This window comes from Panthera onca, chromosome B3 (assembly GCF_046562875.1).
Source record: "Panthera onca isolate mPanOnc1 chromosome B3, mPanOnc1 haplotype 2, whole genome shotgun sequence".
NCBI classification, from domain to species: domain Eukaryota; kingdom Metazoa; phylum Chordata; class Mammalia; order Carnivora; family Felidae; genus Panthera; species Panthera onca.
The window spans coordinates 112,763,583-112,784,452 of record NC_138344.1 but is presented as its reverse complement, the minus strand read 5'-3'; the positions used below and the strand labels follow the sequence as shown (position 1 = coordinate 112,784,452).

Below are 20,870 nucleotides of genomic sequence, written 5' to 3'. Positions count from 1 at the left end.
GCATTTCCATTTGGGTCAAGAGTGGTCAATGACACTGGTCAGAGCCAGAAATCACTCTGTTATTGACAACAAGGTGAGCATTTTTCCCCTCAAGATTTTACTACTAGACATCCCCTTAAAGTATGCTATCGCTGAAGCAAATGGAAAGGAAGGCACCTTGCAGAGCCTGGGGTCTCCTCCCATTCTCGGGCTGGCTGCCACAGGGTCCCCATATTGCTACAGACTCTCAGCTGTTCTTACCTTCCTGGCTGGGAAACTCAAAACTCAAAGCATTTGGTATTCATCTTTATGCTGGAGCATTTTTTTTTCTTCTAAAACTAATGTTTGAACATTGAAAACATTTTGAACATCTGGAACTTTTTAAAGAGTAGAGTATAACGATCCATGTATCTATCACTATGCTCCAACAATTACCAACAACCTGCCATCTTTGTTTGAAAAGAATGTTTTTTAAAATTTTTAACATTTGTTTATTTTTGAGAGAGACAGAGAGAGAGAGAGAGAGAGAGAGAGTGAGCATGTGTGCAAATGGGAGAAGGGCATAGAGAGAGGGAGACAGAGGATCTGAAGCAAGCTCTGTGTTATCAGTGCAGAGCCTGATGTGGGGCTTGAACTCATGAACCCATGAGATCATGACCTGAGCCAAAATCAAGAGTTGGCCATTTAACCAACTGAGCCACCCAGGCATCCCAAAAAGAATATTTTTAACATTATGTTTCCCTGTTTTTACGAAAGCATATTCTCTCCACTGCCACAGGAATACTCCAGGTGTGTCTATGCTGGAACGTCATTCTTAGAGTATTCAAACTTCATTTAATGCCAGCATCAATACTTTTCACAATGGCAGACTGTTCTTTAAGCTTGCTAAATAAGTGGGGCCACCACTTATTTAGGTTCTATTTCTCCTATCAGAGGGTTCCCCAGGACCGTGTCCTCAGCTGTCCTTTTAGTCTGTGGGCCTGGGGTGATCCACCAGCCAAGTAGGTGTCAGGTTTGGGCGGCTGACTTTTAGTGCTTTTTAGGCGGATCCACTTTCACCAGCTGTGACTGGCACATGAGACTCATAAATAAGCTGCTCTGATACTGGCTGCAGCAACCCGATGAAATGCACTTGGCAGCAACCTGGTACTTAATCCCCGTGTCCACAGCTCCTTGTTATACTCATGATGCTGTGAAATGGCAGCCCCATGGCAGTGAGACCAGTAGGCACTCGCATGAGCTCCCAACACAATCCTGAGCTGTGGCCTGAGCCAAGAGCTGGGCCATGCTGGTGCTCAGCTATCCCTTTGAAAAGGGGGTTCAACCTTCTTACCACTGCTTTGCACCCACTGGAGAGATTGGGACGGGGCTAGCACTAAGGGTTGGACCTGACTGGCTCTGCCATGGTGTGCCTTTAGGTAAGTTCCTTAACAGCTCTGTGCCTCAGTTTCCTCACCAGGAAAAAAAAAGAGTAATGACTCTCCACCTCCTCCACCTCCCCCAATATTGTTGGGAATATTACACGAGATGCCTCATTTAAAGCTCACGTGCACAACTTGGCACTTACTGAGCAGTTTACAGTTAGCTATTTGTTGGTTTTTTGTACACAGAGAAGACACTTAGAATCAGGGAGACCAGTTTGCCTGGGACAGTCTGGTGTTCACCTGTTGTCCCAGAATAATTAGTAGCAGAGCCTTCTTTTCTGTCTCCAAAGCGTCCTGGGTTAGATGATAAATTATATGGCTCTCCTACTTATGATCCATCTACAGCGAGAATGGCTTTAAGCCAGAGGTTGCTAACTACTAGCCTACAGGGTGTTTTGCCTACAGTGTTAGGAGCATTTAGCTGACACGGATATAACTAAACAAGGCCACTTGCTGTGTGTCTGGCACTGGTTTAAGCACTTTACATGTATCAACTCATTTAATCTTCTTCACAATAGGCAGGAGCAGGCACTACTATTATCACTGTTGTATAGATAAGGAAACTGATGCACAAGGGTTGGGTAACTCAGCTGACAGGTCCCATGGCTAAGAGGGAGAGCCAGGATTCAAACTCAGGAGGGTTGGCTCCAGAATCTGTTGTACTGTTTGCCACTGTACCTCTCACATACAAATCTCATATGTCAGGTGAAAACTGAGATTCCACAATACAATCCCTGGCTTCCAGCTTCCCTTGAAAACTCAGCTCTGACATGCTAGGGTTACATTTTCTTACAGCAATAAGTGGCTTCTTCCTCCAGCTCTAGCATGTTCCCTTGAATTCTCCCTAGAACCCATCTGGCTCACATAAGTTGCCTGCAAGCACATGAGTAGCAACCCCCAGTTTTAGCTATTAATTGTTATCTGTAATCAAACATAATGGCTTTCAACTGTACTTTTTTTTTTTATTAGATCTTTCCTTCAGTGAAAATCATATGCTTAGTCCCCAAAATATAAAATATAGGACCATGGGGCTGTCCTGGTGTCTGACTATAGAAAAGGCAGGAGAGGGGCACCTGGGTGGCTCAGTTAAGCACCTGATTTCAGCTCAAGTCATGATCTCAGGGTTCGTGAGTTCAAGCACCGCCTCAGGCTCTGGGCTGACACCTCAGAGCCTGGAGCCTGCATCCAATTCGGTGTTTCCCTCTTTCTCTGCCCCTCCTCTGCTTGAGCTCTGTGTGTCCCTCTCTCTCAAAAATAAATAAACATTAAGGAAAGAAAGAAAGAAAGAAAGAAAGAAAGAAAGAAAGAAAGAAAGAAAGAAAGAAAGAAAGAAAAAGAGAGAGAAAGGGCAATGAGTCTTCTCTGTCAGTTCCACTGCTCCTTTGGGGCACATCGGGCTCAAGGTGTCCACTAGAAGGACAGCTGAATGAGGTCGAGGCAAGGCTGTGGCAAGAGTTCATGGCTGTAGATCTCAGACTTTCAGGGGGGTCAGGACCCACATGGAGCTTACTCTAAGCAGATTCCTAGGCCTTGCCCACAGAGGTTTTTAGTTGGGTAGCCTAAGATTTTCTTTCTGAGCACATTCCTGGGTCCGTGCCCCAGAAATCTCAGCTGATACTCATGCAGGTGGCGTACAGACCACACTCTGAAAAAACACTAGACTGGCCACAGACAGCAAAGCAAAGCTGATCCTTCAGGGATACATCCAGGGCCAAGTCCCCATCAGCACAGGGCTTCTCAAATAGCTTTACAGAGGAGTACAGAGCTCTATCAATATATGGCTCCAGAAAAAATACAGAAAAAATGGGTTAGGAGAATAAACAGCCTCTCTCTCTCTTTACTCAGATACACACACACATATGAGCTCGTATACAGTGAATAAAAGTTCTAGAAGGTATCTGCTCCCAAAGCAAATTGGATCTGTCAGCTAAGGCCAATGCTGTGATGGCTTTATGCAGACTTCAACAAATTTCCACCTAGTCCTGACAGCACTACAGGTACCCTCCTTTTACAGTACTTGGGCTTTTTGTAAATTCTGAGGTATTTAAAGATCTGTTTTTCTGGGCTCTGTGTTCTATCCATACATTGGGAAGCTGATGCCTACACAGAATTGCCACCTCTGTATAATCCATGGTCTGAGGGGGGAGGAGCAACAGTCATTGTTCTTTTGTTTCAGAGGACTGAACTGAACCATTTGTATGTTCAAAAAAAAGTCCTGAACTAAATTTGTGGTATATAAATGTAAAACTCAGTGCATTTCAAAATCCTGGTTGTAGTAGGGGATTCTAGAAAATAGGAAGTGCACAGGATCCCACTGGAATGGGTCTTGGGAAAAGTTGCTTCAGTTAAAAATATTCAAGCTAAGAGGCGCCAGGGTGGCTCATGGCTCAGTCTGTTAAGCATCTGATTCTTCATTTTGTCTCAAGTCATAATCTCACTGTGGGATCAAGCCTGAGGATGGGCTCTGTGCTGACAGTGGGAGCCTGCTTGGGATTCTCTCTCGGCCCCTCCCCCATCACACTTGCCCTCTCTCAAAATAAATAAATATTAAAAAATACATATTCAAGCTAAAAATGAGAGATGTTTCATTACATTACTTCTTTTCAATAAATCCACTGAAATCCCTTTTGGAAGCAGACAGAGTAAATTAAAAGTTTAAAACCTGTGTTAGTTCTAATACTGATGCCATGTTTTTTCATAGTAATTACTACTGTGGATAGCTTGTCTGAGGACAGTTATTACATTCCCACGTTTGTGATGGAATAACTGAAGCACAAGTTTAAGCAAGGATGAAAAAAAAATTCAAGAGGCTTTCATATCCATCTATAAAGCCTCCTAGAACAGTATCAAAAGTTTTAAATTGATCTGAACAGCCTTTATGACTTCTTCAGCATACTAAGGAAGAGAGCAAGGCAGCAGGGGGAAGGGCTCCCAGGGAACAGAGCATGATGTGAACTCCAAGACATCAGCCATTCCCTCAACTCCTATACTGGACAGGAAATGAACCCACAATTCACCTGGCTCCAGAATGCCTGGCCCTGGCAGTCTGGGTGTCCATGGCAATGGCAAACCAGACCTGGTGAAGCGTTAATAGCAGAAATAAGGTCTGATACTGTTTCTTCTTCCCATCCTCCATTTCCTCTCTCACCCTCAGGTGAGGGATTATGTGGTAGTCTTGACATCTTTTCTTTAAAAAATTTTTTTGCTTTTTAACACAGATCATTCCATGTCCAGAATGGCAATTCTGCAAGAGGGAGGCAGGTGTGAGCAGGCTGTGGGGTGGGGAAAGAGGAAGGGCATGTTTCCAAGCCTTAGCAGCCAGTGGGCAGTATCTGATCCCAGGAAGGGCTGGACCCCTGGGAAGCACCCAGGTTTGGCTTGCCCTGCACGACCAGCAGTGAGCAATTGCACGGCCAGTGGTCATCCAGGCAGTGCAAGCCCCATGGGTGGGTGAGTTGTGCATAGAGGTGGAGGGGGCGGGTGAGTGAGAGGGCTGGTCAGAGGGACCCAGCTGACCTGGCTCACCCGGTGTAGGTGGGTACTGGTGATGATTAACTAGTAAGCTCTAAGAGCAGTGACAGAGATAGGACCGAGATCAGGGCTTGGCCCCAGCCCCAGCTCTCCTGAGAAGCCTGAGTCATCTCTTCCTGATCTGAAACTTACCTTGACGTACTGGGGAAAATCTCTAAGTGAACTGTTGAACCTGTCCTGTTGGTTTGGAGATGAATGTAGGTGACAGGCACAGCCCCGGCATTGAGCAACATGGTGTTTATGGCTTTAAGGTTTCCTGCCAAAAGGTCTGGTGTCAGGCTAATGTCTCAGTACTCTTCTGTACTTAATTCTTCCAGCCTGTGATCCCTAGTCAAGATTTCTTTCTCTCTCTTCCCCCCACACCTCAGTCTCTTCTGCCCTGTGTCTGCATGCTTCCCTTTCTTTACCCAAGTCACACTCTGAGCTCCCAACCTTTTATGGAAGGGCATTCTGGCTACATGACAATCAAAGGCAGCCTGGAAGAGAAGATGGGGCCAATCTTATGATCTTATGAAAGTTCAACCTACCCAGACCCAAGGGGCTGTGGAGAGAGGTGTATCTGGATATATTTAAGGACCCTGGGGAATAGAGGAGGAAGGCACTTTAACACATTTTTTATCATGTAATAGTTCAGGAAACACATAGAGAATAACATTTTAAAATATGTATCCACCATTCAGCTTTATCAAATCTTAATTTCTGTCATATATGCTTCTGATGTCTTTAAGAAACGGGCCCCTACAGAGTGGTACATAAAGCTCCCGTCTGCTTTTCCCAGATTTCACTCCTCCCCTTCTAGCATCTACCCCACACTTGGTTGTATTTACATTTTACCTCATTTGATATACCCCTAAACAACAAGCTTTAGGTTTTAAAACTTTATATAAACCATATTATTCTATATACATTCTCCTGATCTTTTCTGTTCAGTGTTGGTTTTTGAGATTGGTTAATCTTACATATGTAGCTCACTTGACTCATTTTTATTATTTTAATTTTTTTTGAGAGACAGAGATAGATGGAGAATCTTAAAAACAAATTTTTTTTTAACATTTATTCATTCCTGAGAGACAGAGAGAGACAGAGCATGAGCAGGAGAGGGGCAGAGAGAGAGGGAGACAGAATCCAAAGCAGACACCAGGCTCCGAGCTGTCAGCACAGAGTCTGACACGAGGCTTGAACTCACAAACCGTGAGATCATGACCTGAGCCGAAGTCGGCCACTCAACCAACTGAGCCACCCAGGCACCCCAAGAGAGAGAGAATCTTAAGGAGGCTCCACACTCAGCACGGAATCTGATGCAGGGCTCAATCCCAAGACCCCAAGACCCTGGGATCATGACCCAAACTGAAATCAAGAGTCAGATGCTCAACCGACTGAGCCACCCAGGCGTCCCTCACTTGATTCATTTTTAACGGCAATGTCGTATTCCATTGTACAAATACACTCAATATACTTAAACACCTCCCTGTTGACAGACATTTAGGATATTCCCAATTTTTCATATAGCAATGCTAAATTCTTGTATATAAAAAGATTTCTTTTTTTTTTCTTTTTTTTTTTTTTAATGTTTATTTATTTTTGACAGAGAGAGAGACAGAGCATGAGCAGGGGAGGGGCAGAGAGAGCAGGCTGCAGGCTCTGAACTGACAGCACAGAGCCCGATGCGGGGTTGGAACTCACAGACCGTGAGATCATGACCTGAGCTAAAGTCGGACGCTCAACCGACTGAGCCACCCAGGTGCCCCAAAAGATTTCTTATATATGTCTCCTTATGACTGATACATTTGGATTTATTTCTACCATTGCATTTTGTGCTATTTACTCCATTTTTTAAAAATACTCTTTTCATTTTCTTCCCAGCCTGGATTTAATAGACTTTATTACATTTCCCTACTCTACTGATAAGTTATATACTCTATTTCTACTTATTACATTATAGACTTAAATTTCAGACTTACAGACTGCTACATGTTCCCCAGTACCTGTTCTCCTCTCTCTCTCATACAAATAACAGCCTCCAACTTTCAACAGAGCACGTAGTTCTCCAGAATAAAGACTACACTTTCCAATATTCCCTGCTGCTGGGTACAACCATGTGAATGAGTTTTGATCAATGGGATATGAGGAGAAGCAATGAATGGAACCTTCGGGTCACCACTAAAAGGGACGGGTTTGGAATATGGACATCATGGTGAACCCTCCTCTTCAAACCTACAGCAGACGTCACCCTAGAATTACACAGCTCATGTCTGGAATGTTACACAAGAGGGAAATAAACATCTGTTGGGTTTAAGCCATTGTGACCTTGGGTTCTTTCTTACAGCAGCTGAATTATAATCTAGCTAATACAGTAAGCACGGAATTTTTTTTAAAAATTATTTTTTTTAAATTAATTTTTTTAAAAAATTTATACTGCTTAGACTCATTCTGCTTCCCAAATCTGAGGCTTCACATCTTTCAACAAGTTTGTGAGTTTTTAGAGGCGCCTGGGTGGCCCAGTTGGTTGAGCATCCAACTCTTGATTTCAGCTCAGGTCCTCATCTCACAGTCAAGGGATCAAGCCCCCACAGTGGGTTCCATGCTGACAGTGCAGAGCCTGCTTGGGATTCTCTTACTCTTCATCTCTCTCTCAGCCCCTAGCCCACTTGTGCACACATTCATTCTCTCTCTCAAAATAAATATATATTTTTTTAAGTTTGGGAATTTTTAAACCATTATCTCTTTGAGTAATGTTCTCCTTCATTCTCTTCTCCACCTCGGGAACTTTATAGGATCTTGTCATTCTAGCATCCGTGTCTCAGTCTCCGTGCCTTTATCTCTCTGGGCTCCATTCTGGATGACTTCCTCAGGTCCACCTCTCCATTCATTAAGCTTGTCTCAATGGTGCCTAATCTGACATTTAATCTATCTATTGAACATTTAGTTATACAATGAAAACATTTTTTGCTTCTAGCAGTTCTATTTCGTTCTTTTTCAAGTCTACCTAATCTTTTTGAATAGCGTCTTATTCTTGCCTTGTGTGTTCAATCACTTCATTACCTCTTCAACAATTTGAAGGAATTCAATTTTATTCAATAATATTGAAGGAACTTGCCAACAGCTCCTTATTTGAAGTTCTTGAGGGACCTAGTCTACTTGTTTGTTGTGTATGGGGACTCTAACTCAGTAAAAATTATTCTCTCAAGTATTTAGTCATTTTGGATCATATATTCATCTTTATCATGGCTTTTTTGCCTGTGAGGATCCTGTATAATCTGGGTTGAGGTTTTGTTTCTCCAGAGAGGTTCTGTGTCTGTATCTAGGGTCCTAGGGGTATCACTGGCCCAGAACTTAAGGTTCCTAATCCACACAAATAATATAAATTCTAATATTAAACCAATACCATCATCAGGTTCTCAGGGCATACTTTCCTTTTGCTTTTTGTTTTTTGTGCCCAGAGCCTTGGCTAAGTCTGAGAAACTGTTCTGTCATCTCCCTGTCTTGGTAGATGATTTTCTTTTCCTTATCTTTTTATATTATTTTGACAGTCCTGACTTTATTTTTTTTTAAGTTTACTTATTTATTTTGAGAGAGAGAGATAGAGAGAGAATGTGACCTTGGGAGGGGCTGAGAGAGAGAGAGAGAGAGAGAGAGAGAGAGAGAGAGAATCCCAAGCAGGCTCCGTGCTATCAGCACAGAGCCTGACTCACAGCTGATCCCACAAACCATGAGATCATGACTAAGCTGAAGTCAAGAGGCAGATGCTTAACCAACTGAGCCACCCAGGTGCCCCGACAGTACTGACTTTACATGAAAGTTTCAGTTTCAGCTCCAGCTTCCAACTGACCAGACCTCATCTCTGTCTCCACAGATGCTAAAACTCAAACCTCAAACCTTTCATTACTACAGGGAGGCCAGCCACACAGCCCGTCCCACTCAGCTGTCAGAGTTGAATACCACTTGGGTTCTACTTCTTCATTTCGCTGGCTGAGGATTCCTCCTACTCTTCTCAGTGCATGGCTCTGAACGGAGAAAAATATTTTAAATATTTAATATAGTATTTCTAGGTGTTTCATAGCAGTCTTTCTTAAAGGTTATTTTGTGGTCCATATCACTAGAAACAGAAGTCTCTTCCCTCTGAGATGTGTTTTAGACCAGCTGGAGGCTCCTTACTTATCTTTTCCTTCCCTCCTACCCCTCCCCAGTCACATATCCTAAGGCAATGTTCTCAGACTTTACAGTGTACAAAACTAATTTCTGGGAGCTTGTTAAACATGCAGATTATGAGCAGCATCCCTAGGATACCTGGATCAGGAGGACTGGGGTGGGGCCCAGGAATGCACACGCTTAATAAGTGCTCCAGATTTCTGGCCTGGATAGTCCCACGACCACCCTTTGAGAACTACTATCTAAAGCCCATTTCCCTTTACCTGAGATGGCTGAATTCTACCCTTTCTCTTGGCAGTATCTGAACCATATCCATAGGAACCCTGCTGGTCTCTGTTTCGCAAAGCCTGAACTAGTAGACAGCAATGCCAACAGACCCAAAGTTCACAACTTCTAATCCAGGCTAGTCGAGGGCCATTACCCTCAGCAGTGGAAATGCAGGGGAAACGCCAATAACTTGTCTTCCTGGACTCCAGGTTGTGGGGCTATCATAAAACAGGCCTTTTACCCAGGCTTTACTAATAAAGACCTCAACATTACTTGGAGAGAGGTGGACTGATTTTTACTTTTGTACTATGAAGGAAGGGTTGGCTCAGGAGATGGATAATGTAAGCAAAACTAGAAAGAAAAGAGTTGATTCAACTAAGATAGATAGATAAATAGACAGACATAGATATAGATAGATAGATAGATTTTTTTTTTTTAGTACAGGACTCTACTCTCCAGACAGGTTATGCTCCAAAATGCCTCTGAAAGTCAGGTGTTTAGACTGTCTCTTCCCACAGAAACATTACAAATGGTTGTCAGTTTCCCAGACCAGCCCATCCACACCTGTAAAGATAATAATCGTTCCCATTTAAGACCTATTCCATGCCAGAACCTTTATATGTGTGACCTGATACAAATCTCAAAATAACTGTGAAAGGCAGACATTTGTGTCCCTGCCTTAGAGGTGAAGGGACTTGCTCAGGGTCACACAGCATAGCTAGTAAGTGGCAGAGCCAGGTGGATCTGGCTCCAAAATCTGTGTCCTTGTCACTAGAAAATCAGGCTGCCTTTCATAGCTTGTCTGCTTAATACAGGGTGAACAGTAAAACATCGTCCCTTCTTCCCCACACTGAAAAAGAAATATTAAGGGAATAACAGAACTTCCACTACAGCCAGTTGACTCAAGAGGTAATGGAGGACCAAGATGTCTATCATTTCTCTGGAGCAGGAGAGAATGCATGATGATAGCTTAGTAAATTGCTTTGATTTGGGCTTAAAAAAGAAATAACTATCTTAGATTTCATTCTGCATGTGTGGAGGCCATCTTATTAAAAGTTCACCTTCTTGTTGGGGCGCCTGGGTGGCTCAGTCGGTTAAGTGGCCGACTTCGGCTCAGGTCATGATCTCACAGTCCGTGAGTTCGAGCCCCGCGTCGGGCTCTGTGCTGACAGCTCAGAGCCTGGAGCCTGTTTCGGATTCTGTGTCTCCCTCTCTCTGACCCTCCCCCGTTCATGCTCTGTCTCTCTCTGTCTCAAAAATAAATAAACGTTAAAAAAAAATTAAAAAAAAAAAAAAAAAGTTCACCTTCTTGCAATGAGTAGTAAATAGGCCCTAGGGATCTAATGCACAGTATAGTGAATACAGACAAGAGTACTGTATTATAATCATCAAACTTGCTAGGAAACTGGAACTTCATTATTCCAACCCCTAAAAAGAAATGGCAATTACATAATGTGATAAAAGTGCTAATTACCACTACAAAGACAGCCACATTGCAAAATATAAATGTATCAGATTAACATGTGGTGTACCTTAAATTATATAATGTTATATGTCAAATATACTTCAATTAAAAATTAATTAATTAAGGGGCACCTGGGTGGCTCAGTAGGTTAAGCGTCTGACTTCGGCTCAGGTCATGATCTCACAGTTCATGAGTTTGAGTCCGGTGTCAGGCTCTGTGCTGACAGCTCAGAGCCTGGAGCCTGCTTTGGATCCTGTGTCTCCGTGTCTCTCTGCCCCTCCCCTGTTTGTGCTCTCTCTCTCTCTCTCAAAAATAAATAAAAATATTTTTAAAAATTAAAACAAAATTAATTAATACCTAGAAAAAAGAAAGTTTACCTTCTCTAACTCTCCCTAACTCCTGCCCTAGCGGACACAGACCTCTGAGATGAGGTTAGGTCTCCAGGACTCACCTTGTCAGCCAGCAGCTCCCTGATCTTGCTGGCCTGTAGGCGGAACCGGAAGAGCTGGGTTTCCAAGGCCAGGCAGCGCTTCTGCCAGTCTACGCTGGCTCGGGTCTCCACCTTGAGTTCTGCCATGATGGAATCCACTTCTGGCTACTCCAGGGAGCCCTGAGAACCAGCACACAGCAAGAGGAGAAGATCAAGAAGTGTGTGAGGAGGAGGGTAGAGAATACAGGGCTACGGGCTGTGAGTTAGTCATTGCTCTCCCTGCGTCCCATTGTCACCTTTCTTAGCTCAATGTGTCCTGTTCCAACGTAAGTTAGCTGGGCAAACTCAGGAAATCACGAAATGTGAGAAACTGTAAGGAGAATTGGGCCTCATCTGTGTTTCATTCAATTATCCATTTAACAAATATGTATCCATTCAATAGACATTTATATGCCAGACACCCTTCTAGGCACTGGAGATGCAAAGGTAAATAAAAGAGGCCCCCTTATCTTTGAGTTTTCCAGGGAACTCAGGAAAATCTAAGAGAGAATGTAGTCACAATTGCCAATCGATATGCAGATAAATGGGAACAGGGAAATGGGGTAGGCTATGGGAGAGGGATAAAGAGGGGACGATGTTTAGGGAAGGCTTAAAGTGAGTGACAGATTCATTTGAGATCATATAGCTAACTGGAGGCAGAACCCTGATTTCCAGTTTATTACTGATTCTACTACATGTATATAATGTTATTTATTGATTTATTTATTTACTTTTAACAAATTGTAATTCTGCATTCCTTCCTTCCTTGGATCCATCTATTCATTCTTTCTTTCAAGTAGGTTCCACACCCAGTGTGGGGCTTGAACTCACGACCCAGAGATCAAGAGTTGCATGCTTCACTGAACCAGCCAGGCACCCCCACTCGGAGATTTTTGATGAGAAAAAATGGAATGAAAATCCAAAGCTTTGCATGTCCTTGACAATTTCCTATTTAGTTGGGATTCTGTCAGTTGTCATTGAATCATCCTCCTCTGAAACAGATTCTCACTCTAAGTTCTAAAATATAAACCAAAAAAATTGGTAGACATTTTGCTGTAACCTCTGGAGAATGCCACAAGTCTTTGGGAAACAATGATACAAATTCGGACACCTATAATATCGCCAGTCAGGGGAATTTATCCAGATGTCTCTTGGATAAATTTTAGAGAAGACAACTGGTTGGGGATGAGAAAATGAAGCAGCATGTATGAGTATGCACGAGAGAGGACACAAGCAGAGTGAACACAGGGGAGAGATGGGCTGGAAAACATACCTGCCATCAGAACTTTTAAAATCCTCCCTGCTACTAATAATTACACTTGGCCACCAGCATAAATTTGGTCTGTCCCAAACCATGACACATGATTACTCTAGTATTAGATGATTTTTAAGGAATGACTTATTTTTTTAGGTTGATAATATTTTTAAAATGTGATCTGTCAGAGATACATAAGACTTACAGGTGAAATGATATAATGTCGGGGGGTTAGCAGTGGTCTAGGAAGGAAATACATGAAATCAGATTTATCAAAATATTTCCAAGTTTTGAAGCTGGGTAATAGGTACATGGGAGTTCTTTATACTGGCCTTTTTACTTGAATATATGCCTAGAATTTTCTGTAACAAAACTTTATTTTTTTAAATCCCTTTTCCTTTCTTTAGGAGCCACATGCCTCAGAAAACCCAGTCACCTCCTGCCCTGTTGCCAAATACCGTCTTGGTGACCAGTGAGTCTGTCTTTAATGTGTTAACCACCAATACTGCTTCCCACCTCACATTTAGCTTTTACATGGATCTTTCTCTCATACCACAAATAGCTATCATTTACTGGGTTCTCAGTGTATGCCAGGCATGTGTGGCCTCTTTAATCCTCATGACAACACATAAGACAAGGTGTGGGCACTACTGTCTACACTCTCACATGAGGACACTGAGGAACTGAGAGGCTAAATAACTTATACAAAGAGTTCTAGAGCTAGTAAGTAGTGGGGCTGGAGTTCTTGTCCCAAAGTTCCTGCTCTTAGCAACTCTGCTCTTTACACATCTAGAAACTTGAAAGAATTCTGATCTCACAAAGAGTGAGCTGGATTGTTAAGAATGAGAGAAATATTTTACAGGACCTTTTAGGATCCTTGACAGGATCCTTGGTAGGATATTAGGGTGAACCTGTATTCAAGAGTTTCCAGGGCATCCTGGTCTCAAACCATAACCTGACACCATAACCTTCATAAGCACAGACGTTTATCCTATATCCAGACTTTTCATTTAAAAAACAGCGTCAGTAGACCTGTAGAGAAAGGCCCAACAATTAAACACTGATGAGTCTAGTGTCTGCATCTTTCGGTTCTGGGCTGCTCAGAACACTGAACGCATGACCTCAGCCCTGCTCTCCCGGAACTGTCATCCCAAACAATCCCAACATTGTGACCTCCCAGCAATCCCCACCTCAAAAGACTGGGACCGACTGGAACGGGGAGGAAGACAAAAGGCAAAAACAAAACATGACCTTCTCTGAGCTAAGATCACAGCTGAAAAGACAAAACAACCTTGTGGGGCCTCCAGAGAAGGCCAGAGGCTTCATGTTTGATTTGCTTTGTCCTTTAAGGGGGGGGGGGTTGCTTTTCCTCGTATAAATAAAAAAAGTGGTAGATCTGAACATAGGACCTGAGTGTCTTGCAACCTAGCTTGGGGCTAAGCATTAGCAGTAAAAACACACAAGTAAAACCTAGGGAGAGGAGAAACTTAATTCTTTTGTGGCACCCTCTTATTGACTGTCAAACTACAGCTCAGATTCCAAGAGGACAGTGGAAAACCAATCATCAAAATCTCCAGGAGCTTGGAAATAAAACATATCATTGGCCTCTGCCTGGTCCTGATATCTGAAATTATCTCTAGACTGCAGGGAGTGCTTTCCCAATCAAGCATCTTATGACATCACACTTTCGAACAGATCAAGTGCTCTGCTTAAACCTCTCCCTGCCCTGGGCACGCTAATGTGGGGGGGGGGGGGTTGTGGGGGTGGTGGCGCGGAAAGAGTTGCGCTGGGCTTGTCTTAGCATGTGAGGAGAGCTACGGGGTTTCGAAAGGGAACTGGAGCAAGGTGCCTGCTGCCAAGCGCGTGGCCCAGAGGCTCTTCCGACAGAAGCAGGTGGTTGCCGCGGCAGCTAGAAAACATGAGGCAAAACATAAAAGCAAAATACCAGTACAGTGAACTTCACCTGCTTGGTCACCTTGTACTTGTACCTCCCATAAAGACTTGCAAAGATGAGCAGAAATTAACTTAAAGAACAGTTTTTAACTTTCCAAAGCACTGTGTAGGAGTTATTTCTCTCCTTATCCTCTCAATATCCCTGAGATGTAGGACAAGTGATACTATTCACAATGAACAGATAGATGAGAAAACCCAGCGCAACCATGCCTTGAGACATAGAGCTAAGCAGTGTCAAAGCTGGGCCAAGAATGATCTCCCAGCATACAGAACATCCTCTTTCCGTGAAGATGCTTCAGTAGTGGGGGTGGAGTCTCATGCTACCCGGCTAGCCTAACACAGATAGAACATTAACGGCAAAATAGGTGGGGAAATGAGAGAAGGGACAAAACCCAGCTCAACTGTTCTCTTTGTTTTTTAGTCTGGAAAGCTTCAAATATACACAAGAAGTAGGGAGAATAGTACAATAAATCCCCATGCACCCTCCCCCGAGCTACAATGGTTGACTCACGGCCACTCTTGTGAAATCCACTTCTCTTGATTCCTATTAGTGCCCAGCAGGCTACACTGCCCAGCAAGTGACCACACAGCCTTGACTCCTGCTTTGGAACTCCCTAAGTCCTCCAGCATCCTGGGCTGACACAGCCACAAGGCTGGAGGAGCATGCCTCAGAGGCAGGGGCTGCATGCAGGATGGGTGATGAAAAGGGGGCACGGGGAGTCCTTAGGTGACCTCAGACTTTGAGCCTGTATCAGAGAAAACACAGACTTGACCTGGGATGGCTCTGGAAGGTTTAGGGATTTGACGAGAAATTGACAAAATGCTGAGATTAAATTTAATTCAACCAACTTTTGTGAAGTGATTTCTACGTGCGAGGTTGGGGACATAAAGATGAATTAAAGATCCCATGGCTTGTAGGGCTCAGGTCTACAGTCTGAATATCCTGGAACTTCCCTACAAAGAGGACCAGTCAATACAAGAACCTAAAGGAAAGAGGGCAGAGGCCACTGCAGGAGGCTTCAGAAGGTAACAGGAACTCTGTTCTGGGTACAATTTCCACTGGGCTCTCCTGTGTCACCTCACTATGGTTCACTCTGAATGTGAGCACCTTTTGTGATTTCCACTTGCTAGTGGTAGGCTACCATCATCTTCTACAAGTGCTAGACTAGACTGACTACCTGCCCAACTATGGGAAAGGAAGAGCTTTGTGCCCCTTTTCTGGGGACGGAGCTGGGGGAGGGTGAGTGCATACAGGGGCATAGCTCCCTCTGACCGCACCATGTCATCTGATCAAGCCAACAATTTGTGTTTTACTCTTGGGTGCTGAGGCAGCACATTTCACAATGTTGGAAGAGACAGGAAAAGGTGAGCATGTTCCAGCCTTCGGGGATCTAAATACCAGAAAGGACTAGGACAATCACGAATAGCATCCTTTGAGAACAAAACCAGTAAAGGGAAACAGCAGAGTGTAGTACTTCAGATCCCCTCTCCTGGTGCCAAACAAGCCTGGGTTTGAGTCCTGGCTCAGGCACTAATTAATCATGTGACCTTAAACCATTTGCCTAACTCTCTGAGCCTCAGCTCCATTTTGAAATTGAGAGCAATAATATTTGAAAAGGAGGGCAATAATATTAGGTTGAATCATGGAATTATCAACATTTAACCATTTTTTGACCTTCCAAAAATGGCAATTTCATAGGCACACTAGGTCATATTTTTTTGAGAATTAAAGGAGATATCATAAAAGCCTGGCACACAGCACTCCATATTGATAGCTACTATCAACAAAGAAAAGGCAAACCAACAGTGCCTTGGCGTACTAGGAGATGTGGCTCATACATGTGCTTACTACCAGATCTACCTCAGAGAGGTGAGGGGATTTTTAAAGATTATTTTACCACTTTTTTTTTTAAGTTTATGTATTTATCTTGAGAGAGATAGAGCATGAGTGGGGGTGAGGGAGGAACAGTGAGAGTGAGACAGAGAGAGAGAGAGAGAGAGAGAGAGAGAGAGAGAATATCTCAAACAGGCTCTACACTCAGCACGGAGCCTGAGTCAGGGCTCAATCCCATGACCATGAGATCACGACTTGAGCCGAAATCAAGAGTTGGGTGCTTAAATGACTAAGCCACCCAGGTGCCCCTTTATCTCTTTATTTTTGAGTACTGAACAAAAGTGTATACGGTACAAAGGCTTCTTCCCACCTTGTCCCTCAGCCACAGTGTTATGGGGTTTTGTGTCTTCCAGAAATATCCAGCGTAGACACAAGCATTCTTATACATGTTGCATACACATACACAAACACAAATGGTAGCACACTCTACACACTGTCCTTAACCTATAACTTAGAGATCTTCCTGTATCAACATACATACCCTCTCCGTCTTCCCTCCATTCTCTTTAACAGCTTTATTGTTTTCTACTGTGTAGCTACATGACTTAAGAGTCCCTTATTTTTTTTATAAAGCTTTTTATAACTTTAAAAAATTATTTACTTATTTTGAGAGAGACAAAGAGAGAACATGCACGAGAGCAGGGGAAGGGCAGAGAGAGAGAGAGGGAGAGAGAGAATCCCAACAGGCTCCACACCGTGAGTGTGGGGTTCGATCTCATGAACTGTGAGATCATAACCTGAGCCGAAATCAAGAGTTAGACGCTTAACTGACTGAGCCACCCAGGTGCCCCAAGAGTCCCTTACTAACACACATTTGGGTTGTTTGAAAACTTTTGCTAAAATAAACAATGCTGCAACAAATATATGTCATTTCATATACATAAGAGTATATCTGAAGGATAAAATCCCAGAAATGGAATTGTAGCGTTAAGTGAGAACACGTTTTTAAATGGCCAAATTGTCCAGATTGCCTTTTCCGAGACTATTCTAATTCATACTCCCGCCAGCAATAAGTGCCTGTTTTCCCATGGAGGAGGTCAGTTTTGAATTCATTTTTGACAGAAGGGAGAGATGGCTCAACTGGGCTATCCAGAGAAGACTCAGCTGGGCTATCCAGAGAATGCCGGATGGTGGCTCAGCAGCCAGCCTGCTGTGAACTCACCCAGATCAGGACTGAGAAAATCCCCGCACCTTAACCTCAGCATGTACAGCATCTATACAACGCTCTTCAAACCAAAAGGGGCACAGAGTTCCCCACATGGAAACACAGCCTCACAGAGAGAAGGGAATAGTAAAGAGGAGTGCACAACGGGGGAGCAGAGTAGGAGGTACATGTTTCTTCCGGGGAGCTGGTGACTTCTGAGGAGGGCAGAAGGGGCCCCACATTTTCTCAACTCAGTTGTTAGTCTCAATGAGTCTGAGACCACAGGGGGTAGGTACCCTGTCATAACCCAGCTCTGAGCAGGCCTCCAAAGCAGTCTATGAGAGGGAAGGTAGATGATAACGGACTACACCCCACCTTAGGAATTTAGGAGGCTTGGGTTTGAGTTTTGCCTTTTCCACTTTTTAGCTATATAACCTTGGGCAGATCACAATTTTTCTGAGACTGTTTCCTTCTTTATAAAGGGGATAACAGTATGCAGAAACACTAGGTAACTGATGTTAGTTAAGTGACGTTACCACATGTAGAGTCTGGAACACAGAAGACAGTCCAAAAAGCCTGAGGAAAGAATCCACGACTTTTCCATTGAAATTGTTATTAAAATGATCTTTCAAGTGGAAACTGTACCAGGAACTAAGGTTCTGTCCAAAAGAGTTTATGAGATGGACTCACAGTAAAAGCTTACGGAGATGTCCTGGCAGGGAGGAAACCCACACGGGGCGGATTCTACTTCCAGGTGAGGGTCTTCACTGCCTCTGCTACCCCCATTAAAGCTTCCTGGTCCCTGGTGATAAAGTCACAACGGCTCCTAGGACACAAAGCTACTGCTGTCACTCGGTGCCCAACTTGTTTTCTTTTCTGCTTGGCTGACCTGCCTCTAGGAGTCTAGCCGGACCAACAGAATCCCTAAGAGAACTACCGAGAAACCACAGAGGAGATTACCTGAGACGAGGCGGGGAGGAGGGCGGGAGGCGGAAAGCGAGAGGGCAAGAGAGCGCTCGGCAACGCAGTGGGACGCCTGCAAGTGCGCCCGAGGGCCCTTCCCGGGGGCAACCGGCTCGAGCCGGTCCCAAACTCCCGCTCCTCCCGGGAAAGACGACTCCTCGCCGCTTGGTGCGAGTCCACCGAGTCCGACCACGGCTGCCAGCGCCCTCAGCGCCAGGCGGGGAGGCACCTGCTCTGGAATCGCCCTCCGGCAGGAGGGAGCCCTTCCTCTCCGCTCCGCCAAACACCTCCCCGCCAGCGCACACCGCCAAGCCCGTCCCTGCCTGCGAGGCGCGCGCGGCCGCTCACCTCCCGCCAGCTCGCGGACGCTCCCGCCGCCCACCCGGCACACGGGCGCCCTCCGCGCGCGTCCGCCGCTGACCTTGCGTCCTTCTAGCCCGAGTCCGCGGCGACCGCCGGGTCTCCGCTCCGCGGCAGCAGGGGTCGCGGTGGGCGGGGCGGGGGCCGGGCGGGGTGCCCGCGGGCTGGCCGCACAAAGCCAAGCCCGGCCTCGCGGCGCCCCATTCAGAGCCGCGCCGCGCCGCGCCCCCTCCTCCCGGGCCGCTCCTTAAAGGCCGAGCGCCGGCGCGGCTCCTCGGGCGGCTCGCGGAGAGGCACAGGAAATGACCTCAGCAGGCTCCAGCCTCCCACCTCTCCGCGCCGCCCGGCTCGTCCCTGGGGCGGCGGGGTCTCCCGGCCCCCGCTCCGAGCTCTCCGCGGGGACCGCACCAGCCGCAGAGGGCGGCCGGGAGCCCCGGGAGCTGCTCAGCGCCCGGCCAGCTTGGGACCTTCGCAGGATGGGGCGCAAGACCAGACCTCACCCCCCAAAGGAGGTTCCAGCATTTGCTGGCAATCTGTGAGAACTGTAACGCCCGGATATTTAGAGCAGAAGTCCTTATTTCCAACAGGCTGTCCCACTGCCAGACCCAGGTTATGATTTGTAATTTGGGGAGAAAAAAAAAAGTCACCGTGGCCCCGAGTGTACTTTGCTTGCTTATGTACGTTTGTCTATGCATTATTTATGTTAAAGGAGCAGGCCGAGGAGCCAGAAAGGCAAACCGGACGCTGCCTGCTGGGCAGCTAGAGCAGTCTTCATACCCTCGTTCTACAAGGGCTTGCAGTCCCTTAGCGCACCGGTACAGTCCTACACTCAGAGTGGATTGGCACACTCGACTTTTTTGGTTAGGCGGGTTTGGGGTAAAGAAGACGAATATGGAGACTATAGGAGGAAAGGAGCCACGTTTCAAACGGCTTTCTTGGCAAGTCCTGCAGGCTCTCTGTCCAGGCCTGAACCGAGACAATCACCACCAGGACCCACTTCTGCAAAGGGGCTTGGAAAACTCACTCCGGGCCTTGATGAAGGATCCTCTGGCTCCACCCCAAGTTTGAATTTGAATCTCTGGCGGTGAGGCTGTCAGATTACCCAGCTAACAACTTCCCCAGGCAATTCTCCTGCACAACTTTGAAAGCCCAGATACTGTAGAAAGCTGGTCTCAGTAGTAGTAGTTTAGGAGGCCAAGGGCAAAAGTTCAACTGGGCCAATGGGACTCCAGGGCTGAACTTGCAAATGGATTCATAGCTCCTGGGGATTGAGATAGGTCAACCCCAGACTGTGGGACACTGGCCTCTGCTATCCCTTCAACACTCAGGAAGATGCCTAAGGAAGCTCAAAAGCAAGTCTTCTGGAGTTTGTTAAGGATGATTCATTGGTTCATTCATGCTTTCATTCACCTTCATGAACATTAGATTTCAAATCATATAAAAGGGCTAACAATGAAAAATGTCTACCTCCCACCCTGCCCTGTCCCCCAGATCACTCCTCCCCAAACACAGAATTTCCTTTCAAGATATTTTATCTATAAAGCATTCATAAATACATACGCATTCATATGTTTGTGTATATATACAGTTGACCCTTGAACAGCATTGATACGAACTGCACAGGTCCACTTATACATGGATCTTATTCAATAAATATATTGCAAATGTTTTTTGGAGATTTGCAACAATTTCAAAAAACTTGCAGATGAGCCACATGCCTAGAAATACCAAAAAAAAAAAAAAAAGTATTATTGGAAGAATATGGTATTTAATACATATAATGTACAAACTATGTGTTAATCAACTGTTTTTGTTTTTTTGTTTTTTTTTTTTTTTAACGTTTATTTATTTTTGAGACAGAGAGAGACAGAGCATGAACGGGGGAGGGCCAGAGAGAGAGGGAGACACAGAATCTGAAACAGGCTCCAGGCTCCGAGCTGTCAGCACAGAGCCCGACGCGGGGCTTGAACTCACGGACATGAGATTATGACCTGGGCCGAAGTCGGACGCTCAGCCG

At 45.1% G+C, this 20,870-nt stretch overlaps 1 protein-coding gene across 7 annotated transcripts in view; it reads right to left on the bottom strand.

Annotated features, from left to right (window-relative positions):
• PLEKHH1 (pleckstrin homology, MyTH4 and FERM domain containing H1) overlaps nt 1-19,161 on the bottom strand; it is a 53,376-nt gene extending 34,215 nt beyond the window's left edge. For 4 of the 7 annotated variants that reach the window (XM_060620089.3, XM_060620088.3, XM_060620090.3 and 1 more), the window contains exons 1-2: nt 18,842-19,160; nt 11,267-11,425 (exon numbers count right to left, since the gene is read on the bottom strand). In XM_060620089.3, the coding sequence (XP_060476072.3) occupies nt 11,267-11,392 (126 nt within the window). In that variant the 5' untranslated portion in view covers nt 11,393-11,425; nt 18,842-19,160. Of the gene's footprint in view, nt 1-11,266; nt 11,426-18,841 lie in introns of all 7 variants that reach the window. The other 3 variants (XM_060620085.3, XM_060620091.3, XM_060620086.3) reach the window with 2 other exon arrangements.
• Nucleotides 19,162-20,870: the final 1,709 nt, after the last annotated feature.